Here is an 11,224-nt window from a genome sequence, read left to right as displayed (position 1 = left end):
ATCCATATAATTCATCCATAGTAAAAGGTGATCTGTCTAAATATAAAACCGATTAACACACTGGCCCTGATTTATTAAAGTTCTCCAAGGCTGGAGAGAATACACTTTCGTCAGTGAAGCTGGGTAATCCAGCAAACCTGTAATGGATTTCCTAAAGGGGGGGGGGGGGGTATGAGCAAGAGGCACCCCGCTACGCTCTCTCTCCTTCACTTGCATTGAGGTTATTCGTCATTCCTGGATCCACCAACATGGCCACTGTATCCCTGAGGCGATAATTGAACAAGAATCGTCTGACGTGTGTACGTAGCCTTAGTGTAGCCTTTGTTTATTTTTGTGCTTCCTTTTTTCGGAACTATTGCTAATATAATTAATAATAAAAAATAAATAAATAAAATAAATAAATGACCTTGTCACTTACCTGGACTGACAATACCTTACAGCCTGAAACAATAACAAACATTCATTTTTGGCAATGAAAATCTTAACACATTGTCCAAGACTGAACATTTTTTTTTCCAGGAAAAAATCACTTTTAATATATTTGTCTCTTTTTTTGTGATCATGGGTTGATTAAAAACATTGAAAAAGAGTGATCCATATAATTCATCCATAGTAAAAGGTGATCTGTCTAAATATAAAACCGATTAACACAATGGCCCTGATTTATTAAAGTTCTCCAAGGCTGGAGAGAATACACTTTCGTCAGTGAAGCTGGGTAATCCAGCAAACCTGTAATGGATTTCCTAAAACTCAAGCTTTTGTTAGCAAATGTTTTCAATCCTGGACCAAATCCATTCCAGATTTGCTGGATCACCCAGCTTCACTGTTGAAAGTGTATTCTCTCCAGCCTTGGAGCACTTTAATAAATCAGGGCCAATATCCATAATGCTTTATTGTGTTTGCACACTAACCTAAAGATAATATTTTGACTGACAGGACTGCGTAATATTGCATGTTTTAAGTATGATCTACAGAGATTGTAAAAAGAAATTTATCATTCAGGAAATTCAGTCTTATTGATGCAGTAAATCTCTCGTGTAGAGATAAGGACAGAGAACTGTACAAATACAGGACAAATACAGGAAGGTGTTTTCTATTAGCTGCATTGTTCCCTGTTGATCAACATGAATTCCTTCATTCTCAAAGTGCTGATCATCTGCCTGGTCTCAGGTAAGAACTTTTATACATCAGTAAATCTCCCAACAGCCTAACATGGTAAAGTGAAATTTCAAAACTTTAGACAAATCAGATATGTTGACCTATTAAAGTAACTCTAATACAGTGTTTCTCATCTAGGGTTCCTCTAAAGCAGGGGTGTCAAACCCTGGCCCGGGGGCCAAATCTGGCCCACAACGTCCTTTTTTTTTTGTCCTCCAGAAATACTAAATATGAACTGCAGCTGGCCCGTCGCTGCATTGAAATAGTGCCGCTACTATAATTCCCGGCATCACTCGTATCTATAGACCAGCGGGCACTCTGCCTATGCCTGGCCCCGCATTGAAATGTTTTATAGATGCAAATAATGCTGTGAATTTTAGTAGCGGCGCTATTTTAATGAAGAGGGAGTTTCAGCAGCGGGCCACTCATAAGATTTAGCTCTGCATTGGCCGCGTCCGGCATTTCCAGCACTCCCCCTTCAGCTGTAATTTTCCATGCTACTCTAAGGCATGGAGGACATGAATGGTTGGATTTTCATAGAAAATGAAAGAATATTGTTATTATTATTGTTAGCCTGTGCAAAAAGGTTACCATTGAAATTTAACTAATTTAAACAGAGAAAGAAGCATAAGATTTTTTCCTAAATAAAATTAAAAAAAAAGTTTTATGCCTCTTCCTGTATTATGTGCTTGTTCCAGATTAAATGTGAAGCAAAACCTATTTGGTTTTATATCTAATGAGAAGGAAAATTTTCCTTAACTTTTTCAATAAATTTTAAGGTTGGCGAGCGACATTGTCTAAGTTTTTATTTTGGCCCTGTGTATTTGAGTTTGACACCCCAGCTCCAAAGGTTGTTAGGGGTTCCTTGAGCAACAAGCATCTTGCAGGAATGCAAATGTTGATAAACAGCATATGTAATGTATATTGAAATTGTGGATATGTTTTTCTAAAGATCCCTTTTTGTTGGGTATGTTTTTAAAGTATTATATAATAAAATCAATACATGTTTATTAATTCATTAAATTTTTTGGATTATTTACTAGTAGGCATCTAAAAAATCCCTAGAACACCAAAGAAATTGGTTTTACCACATATTAGGGATGCGGTGCCGATTTAGAAAAATCTCCTACCAATCTATCAAAGTTAATTATAGTGTATATTTAGAAAGTCTATGTAAGTGTAATGATTGTGATTATATGTTATGAATAATAATATTTCATTATTTTGTATAATTGTATTTATTCATGAATCTTGGGATAAAACAATATCTTTTGTCCTTTTAAAAAAAGAATTAGCCATACAGGAGATTGGCAATATTAATTATGTATTCTGCAATTGGAATTGTTTTTAATGAGTTTTTTAAAATTACAATAAATAAATACATTTTTTACTTTAAAAGTATTTGACATTTGTTTGACATAGTTATTTGATGCCTAAAAAAATCCTATTACCGTAAATAGTTTTGTCTGTTTTAGTGAATAAATACAATAATATACCAGATTACATTGCTCTTTCTTGCAGGTCTGGTCTTTACAGCACCGAGTGTGAAGAAACCACGAGAGGTAAGTGATTTGAGACCTTTACAAAGGCATCAACACTTACGTAGATAATATATATCTTAGTTCTGTGTTCATAAAAATGGAAATTTCTGGCAAGATCAATGTATTTTCTGTACGTGCTGAAAATTTTCTTATTCTAAAGACTGAAAAGTAATTACAGTCATCATTACTGGGGACTGCTTTCCAGCAGTCGAAAACATGTTGTTCCTTGGTTTAGATATAATTTAAAAGAATACACAAATACGTGTATAGGTTTTTATATCTGCCTTGAGTATAACTTTATACCTGCTCTGTAAAAATACTTAAAGCGTAGCTAAAATCAGAAATTTAACGTTACATAAAATTGTTATTTTTTATTTTGTTATTTAGGTGTAACAACCTTTTTTTTTAAAAAAGCACCAGTGAATATAAATGGGAGCGCAAAGCCTCCTGGGATACCCGCGTCACGCACCCTGGGAGGCTCTTGGGTGCTCCTTCTGCGCATGCGCATACTGTCTTGCTTATATTTGTTTTGTAGGGCCTAGTAAGGCCTAGTACACATTGCACAATTATTCCATCTGCTTGCTAATCTAAAAAAAATAAATGGCTTATTCGGATGTGGACAAAGCGGATGAGTTGGTAAATATCAACCAAACGTACATAAATTGTGTAATATGCACAAACAATGAATCAAAACCAACCAGGAACATCCATCTGTCCTGTGGTCTCCCAGTCTTACCACATAGTTGGAAGAACGTAGTAACATACATGAGTGAGCAAAGTTTTCTGACTTCTGAGCAACTGATTACTGATCAGAAAATTGATCTGATGGGTTCCTACAAAATTGGTAGTGGATCTGCACATCGATGTGTGTAATAGGCCTGACTGAAATGCAGTTGAATAAAATCTCGTCTTCTGTTTTTCCTGGATAATTTAATATTATCCATCTCAAGCTGATCTAGAACCCTATACACTATATGGCTGTTAACTGTTTGCAATTTATTTTCATTATAGTTAGCTATATTTTTAACACCAGTACAGCCTTTGTGTTCTAGGTATGGCAATGGTCCATGTGTAAATGATTACAAGCCGATCTGTGCGACAGATGGTTTTACCTATGGCAATGAATGTACACTCTGTGCCGAGAACAGGTGAGTAAGATGGGTTGGATATACTTTTGGTAAAAAGGACACATTTCTAGCCACAGCCGCCATCTAAGGTTGGCGTTAGGAAATGGACTGGTAGAGTATGAAGTTGGTGAAATTGGTCCATTGATCAATTCTCCCCCCAATATGTTAGACAGGGGGTGTATAACTTTATCAAATGCCTAACCATACATCACAATAAACATAGCCAACATTAACAAGGAACAGGACCAAGACCATCATATATGTTAATGCTCTTTACATTATTTGTAGCATATTGCAAAAAAAAGTGTAATGTCTAAAGTTTATGTACTTTGAATATGAAAGTCATAAGATTTGATTTTTTTTCATATCATATTGTTTTGTCATTTATAATTATAACTCTCACACATATTCTCTAGGGAACGGACTGAGCAGGTCCAAATTCAACATGATGGCTCGTGTCCTCTACACCCAAGGAAGAAGAAGAACCATAATGTGCACTAAAACGACATTGCTTCAAACTGCAGTGATGATTATAAAATTAAACTTGGAATGTTTCTTCTACTGATATAAGCTGTATCATAAAGTTTATAAAGCATTAAGACCTAACTCCTGTGATTTGTTTTAAATGTAGCTGAGTTTAGTTGAATTTTTTGGCAGTTTTTATTTTTCTATTTGTGGCCCTGTTGGGAATATTTCCCTTGACCTTCCATCCCTATGACACCAGGACGAATGGTCTGAGTGGTTGTCATTAGAACAGGTGGGCATACACAGCAATAAAACATTGGGCCTGATTTCTTAAAGCTCTCCAAGGCTGAAGAGGATACACTTTCATCAGTGAAGCAAATAGCAAATGACTTTGAAGAAATCCATTCCAGGTTTGCTGGATCACCCAGCTTCACTGATGATAGTGCATCATCTCAACCCTTGGAGATACTTATTAAATCAGGCCCATTGTTGGAAAGGTTGATTAAGGTAGAAATGAGACCTAGACAAGAAAGAAACTTTGTCCCTTCAATGTCTTAGATTGACATTGGTATATCTGAAAAGTGTGTTGGTTGGTGCTTCTTTAAAGTTTATCTTTCCTTAACATTTTAAATTAAAGAAATTTATAGCTCAATTTTACCAATATTATTATTGTCTGTTTTATTACATTTCTTGTTTCTGTGATTCTTCAAATACGTCCTGATACACCTAGATATTAAGAGCTGCCAGTCTTTGAAAAGTGGGTCCTAATTGTGACCCTTGTAGGGGTTCCTTAAGCAATGATAATATTGTGTCTCTCAGGTGAGTTTATTATATACCAATAATCATTATGAACTGCCCACATCTCTGAAATGGTCTTCCTCGTCCTATCTGGCTTTCTCTTACTTTTTGCTCATTTAAAAGAACACTCAAAACTCATTTTTTCAAACTTGCCTACCCATCTTCTTCTGTCTTTTGAAATCTTCACTACTTCCCACCATTCCCTATCTCCCATCCTATTCTGTGTTACTTCCCCCACCTCCTAGATTGTAAGCTCTTCAGGATAAAGTCTTCTCCTCCTGTGTCATTATCTTTATTGATCTGTCATGCAACCCCTATTTAATGTACAACACTGTGTAATATGTTGGTGCTATATAAATCCTGTTTATTAATAATAATAATAATAATAATAATAATAATGTTAATAATTTTGGCTACTTGTAAGGGTGGACCCTAGGGCTTGAAAACAACTGATCAGAGTATATTACTACATCACCGGTCTGTTTTTATGACATGACCTGTGAGTGTTCCTGCAGGACTGGTGGGAAAAATAGCCTCAATAGATTTATTCTAATGTGTGTTACAAAATTCTTTGCCACAAGATAGGTCTTCTTCGCCTTTATCAAATTTCAATAGAAATCTAATCTAATATCAATTAGAAAGTTGCTATTGTTAGTTCTGTAAATCTTGATGCAGTACAAAGCTATAGATCTATTAATCTACAGCTGCTATTCCCAGCACCTCTCAGTTTTCCCATCCACTCAGTTGATTAAGTGTGCCCTAGTTATAAATATATACTTTAATTAATTTAAAATGTAATCTATTAAAAATATCTGATAGTGTATCGACAACTATAGATTATTTGGCTACCTAAAATCTTCCTACGACAGAGTTTCTCAACCTTTTTTAACATGGTGGAACCCCTTGAAATAACTTTAAAGTCTTCAGGGAACCCCTACTATAATTACTATATCCACAACTCACAGTACATTAGTGTGGTGGTCAGTAGGAAGAATGCCTCTTACATTGGTGGCCATTGGGAAGAATGCCAGCCATACAGACAGTGAAAATCATTGGTGTCAGTGGTAAATGATCTGACAGCACAAATTGCTCATTGCACGAGGAACCCATAACAACCATCGGTAGAACTCTTTTTGGGAAACACGGTTCTACGATCTTGACTAAGCACACCATGCCTTCTTTCGGGCTAATGTCTGCTATGGGGTGTGTTCAAAAAGCCTAACAAGTAAAGAATTTATTATTATTATTAATAATAATAATAATAATAATAATAATAATAATAATAATAAAGTGTTGCTAATTGGAGAGCTATAGGTCTGACTGGTTTCAAGGGAGCAATGGCGCCTTCTCTACAACATGTTGATGGGGAACATGCTTTTCTACTTTCGGTGACTGTCTTTCAAAAAAAAAAAAAGCAATATTTAGGACTTTGAATATGTTTTGATCCACCTAGAAAGCATTTGGCTGAATTAAACAAAAGGTGATTTTATTTTGTGATTTAACAAAGATTGTACACAGTAAAGTTATCATGTTAAATTAACACATCAACCTTTTCATAATTCAAAAGTAAAAAACACCTATACAAGTAATGTTTAACTTGTGGGGGGTTCCAATGTAAAAATCAAAAGCTGCACATCGAGGTAAAATCTAAATCTTCCAAAATCTTTATTATTCATGTATAAATGAATACACACACATGAATCACATCTCCTGATCAAAACACAACCCTCTGAAGTGTTTCGTCCTTCCCAGGAGTTTAGTCATAAAGGAAGACTCCTCTTGTGGGAGGTGGCTGAGGGTTACTGTATATCACCAGATAGAATTCCTATTTGTTAATTCTTTATTGGACATTGCAAACTATTTAGTAGTTCCAACTCATGAAACTGAAATAAACTGAAATATTATTTTGGTAGAGTTGACCTTTTAGGCTTCTTCTAATGAAGACTAAGCAATTGAAGTTCCAGAGCTACTTCAACAAATGTTCATGAATTATTCATCTAAACATTTATTATCCTTAATTCATTTCTATTTTAGTGATGTCCTTATGGGTTTAGAACTCTTGTGTATTCAGCCTCCGGTATCCGGCATCTCTGGCTCTCTTCATGTAGATATTTAGTGCTATTGAGATTAGTGCCACAGTGGCAATTCCTGATAGGGCAATCACCAGCGTGTTCCCATTTACCGCCAAGGTTTTCTCTACACCTGCAGCAGAAACAATGGAAATGGATGTCAAGATAGGAGATACATCAACTTACTGAGTGATGTTACCAGCAATATGTAAAGCTTATATGTAAGAAATCAGAAACATCCTTTCATTGTTTGGACTACCATAATCCAAAATCTCACAAAACTATGTTTTTATTTTATTGAGTTTCCTTATTTAGGACCAAATTTGGATGTAACTGAAGTTAATTATGTGTTATACTAAGCTGGTGAGGGGCTTGATTTATTTCAGCTCTCCAAGACTGAAGAAGGTAGACTGGAATTCTTAAATATCATGTGCTATTAGTTGGAAATGTTTTAAATACTAGACCAGATCCATTCCAAAGTTGCTGGATCACCCACGTACTCCAACAACAGTATATCTTCTTCTGTCTTGGAAAGCTTTAATAAATTTGGCCCAATACGGATTAGTTTTTAAAGTGAAAATAGACTGTTTACTGAAAATAAATATTCTTGCAAGGAACTCAGATAACCGGAAAATTCAGATAACTGGCACTTGACAGCTCCATTTTCTTGATTGCTCCTGCAGCCCTAGTGGAGCTGTGGCATGTGTTCTGCATCCAAGAACTCATACCACAGCTCTGCTAGGGAGCCATTAGGAGAAAAGAGCTGTTAGGAGAGCAGAGCAGAGCTCTGCTGATTGCTCTGCTCCGTGATTGGTCGTAAAAAGGGAAAGGCTGATGAGGGCTAAAGTATCATCAGGGTTTCCCTTTTCTCAGCCATTCAGCACTAGAGGTGAATAGGGACAAGTCTCCCCATTCCAGTGTAGTTCTGAATGGTTGAGAAAAGGGAAAAGCAATTAAACTCAGTTAACTGGAAACTACACTTATCTGGAATCGGCCATTCGCCGAGGGTGCGGGATAACCAAGGTTCTACTGAACATACTTTTGTTTCCCCATTCACCCTTGGCGATCTTCATAATCTTACCTGAGTGGAGTGGACACACACAGGACATACATTGAATTCTCTTCCTTTCTCTTCCTTTCTTCTAACTATTCACAAATCATCCTAACTGTACATATGATTTTACCATGTTAGGCGTGTTCTCACCTATGTTATCAGGTTTCTGTCTCTTCATACGAATAGGACCTTGTGAGATGAAGTGTTGCTGACTTTCAGACACTAAAGATCTCCTACGTCTATTGTTGCTGGAAGTGATACAGCCCTGGGTGCAGCGAGTGTTGGAAGTCCCTGTTTTACATAACATAACAGTGCAGCTAATGTATACCTAAAAGTGCAACACATACAATATGATAAAATCCATATAAATATGGCATAATATATATATATATAAAGCATACAGTATAATATAATATGCTTGGAAAACTACCAATTAACACTAGCGATAAGAAATCAATCAAGTTTGACATGATGATCACATGAGCTCTAATAATAATAATAATTTAATAGCTTTAATAATATTTAAACCTGTATTTCTTTCTCTGTATAGTCACTGCACACAAAGCAAGAAATTACATTTTTTAAAAGAATACAGGTCTACTTTAAAGCAGAACTTAACTTTCATTGGTCTAGGGGAGCTTTTTGTCATAATCGGGCTGGAATCCTCCATGGCCATTGGGTGCCCACTTATAACATTTTCCCAAGCATCTGTTTATTCGCAGCGGTACCACAAAAGGATACAGACTCTACATTGCATAGCACATAAGCAAAAGTAAGCATAAAAAAATACCACCTGGACCTGAACCAAAAACCTCCATCTCAGATTTTTTGTAGAATCTATTTAATTATTTAATTTTAATTATTGCTGCATGCTGTATAAAAAAAAATAAATAAACTGAAACATAAAAGGTTATACCAACAAATCAAAAGGGGCATTTTGACACTTTGGGGTTGTTGGATTTTAAAACATGTCCATAGTAGAGGTTCCATTATTGTAATAATTTTAGTTATCAAACACAAGAAGGAAAATATGGGTATATGGGTGCCCCAAAAAAACACCAGTAGTTTAGAAACAATTATAGTTTCGTATTCAAAAACCAAAACATATATACTGAGTAAGAAACATACAAAATTCTTTATTCCATAATAAATAGTATATTATATTAAATTATATAAAAAAGTAAATAATAAATAAAAATTCATTATTCCAGAAACACTAAAAAACACCAATATATATTAAAAGACTTTAAAATCACACATCTTAAAAATGTGTTTTTGGATGGTTCATATACATAGAGTATCCTTTCATCATATTGCAAATCGGTGACGGGTTTCACGGAAAGACTGCTTCCTCAGACCAGTCATAATACATACTTGGGCCTTTTTTCTTCTTACGTTTGAAACATAAAAGGCACTGTCCTATGTTGCAGCTACCAAGCTATACCTGACTTTGACATTTGCTGTCTAGCAATAGTGAATCATGTATGACTTGTCAGTGACGTAGGAAACATTGGCCACACATTCCTTGCTCTGCAACTGGGAATTTAAACATGAGATCTTCATTTGCAGTCACTCTGCACAAACTCACATTATAAATAGCACAAATGATAACAGATTTTGCTGTATTTGCAAGTAAGTATTTCAGAACCCTAAATGTATTTACCTCTTTATAATCCCCAATAAATGCAAATGCCTCCATTGAGAATCGGTACGTATTCTGGGGTCCAGGATAAACTACCAATGTATCATCTTTCTTACACCTGCAATAATAACGTCAGTGGAACATTTTATAGTCCTTTTAAGTAAGGTGATCACAAATTGTACAGTCTGATTGTATGCTCTTCTTTTGATACCCACAAAGATGAATGTCTTACCTGACTAATTATACACTAATGATTTGATTAAAGCCTACATAGTACATAGACATAGTGGTAGATCACTGAATGATATACTAGGGATCACTAGTATAAATTACTATGGGGAGGATGCAGCAGGGAGTCTCCTGCTTGTCCTCCCCTTTCAATAGAACTAAACAGTAATCTGTGCACAGCATTCGTTCTTTATACTATCCCTGGTAACAATCACCAAAAAAAAGCTTCCAACAACAAAATATTAATGATTGCATGCAGATTTAAAGGGTTAATTTGGTTCAATAAAACACATATATTTTATTTCTGAAATGTATGACAGTATAGCAGAAACATACCCATTTTGGATGATAGAATAGAAGATGGGATCAGAGGGATTGTCATGTGGCGTTGCCCTACAGGACTCCACAAATAACCGGACGTTGGGCACTGATGATGCCACTTGAATCTCCATATACAGAAGTTCCCTCAGTTGGACCTCCAGTAGGTTTTGTCTCAAGTCTACAAACCGATTATCTGTGAAGAACTGGAACTTGTAGGTGAAGTTACCAAAGCCGGCCTCGGCAAACACATAAATCTTTCTTTCAGCACGAAATGAAGCAGATACTCTGTTCTTTTTTGGGAAGGAACAGTTAAAGGGGATCGAAACTCCATGCGTCCTTGTGATGACAACGGAGATGTTGTCATAGGAAGCAATCTCGTTTTTAAATATGATGTTTTCTTCTGTTTCCTACAAAAATGCAAAAAGGGGCTTTATTAAAGCTAAAGGAGATGTGCAAGTTAAAATATTCAACAAATAAAAATACACCTAGACAATATACATGCTATTGAACCTTCAATTTAAATTAGCTAAATACATTTCAGGTGCATGAAAGAAATTAGATTTCTTTCTTAAACAACCGCAGCCTAAAAGAATAACAACAGCATAATAGAACAGCGTAACCCCCATCAGAAACTGCAGAAGGGGCTTTTTTCTATGTTTGGAAGCAGTGGTCCCCCTGCATACACCATCTGACACACCTCTTATCAAGTGAGACCTTTAGTCCTTCTGATTGAAGGCCCTTGGATCTATCTTATCAGTGATATGTCAGACATGTCATCACATTCACACAGAGAGCAAAGGTCCTTCCCTAGGACATGCTGG

The 11,224-nt window shown here is 35.7% G+C and overlaps 1 protein-coding gene across 1 annotated transcript; it reads left to right on the top strand.

The window, feature by feature from the left end:
* The first annotated feature begins 1,065 nt into the window (after positions 1-1,065).
* Positions 1,066-4,948, top strand: LOC140338600 (trypsin inhibitor ClTI-1-like). The gene is made up of 4 exons (XM_072422874.1): positions 1,066-1,170; positions 2,680-2,720; positions 3,738-3,847; positions 4,243-4,948. The coding sequence occupies exons 1-4, from the start codon at positions 1,125-1,127 to the stop codon at positions 4,325-4,327; spliced, it is 282 nt and encodes a 93-aa protein (XP_072278975.1). The 5' UTR covers positions 1,066-1,124; the 3' UTR covers positions 4,328-4,948.
* The last annotated feature ends 6,276 nt before the right edge of the window (positions 4,949-11,224 follow it).

Source organism: Pyxicephalus adspersus, chromosome 9 (assembly GCF_032062135.1).
Source record: "Pyxicephalus adspersus chromosome 9, UCB_Pads_2.0, whole genome shotgun sequence".
Lineage (NCBI taxonomy): Eukaryota > Metazoa > Chordata > Amphibia > Anura > Pyxicephalidae > Pyxicephalus > Pyxicephalus adspersus.
This window is presented reverse-complemented; position numbering and strand designations above follow the sequence as displayed.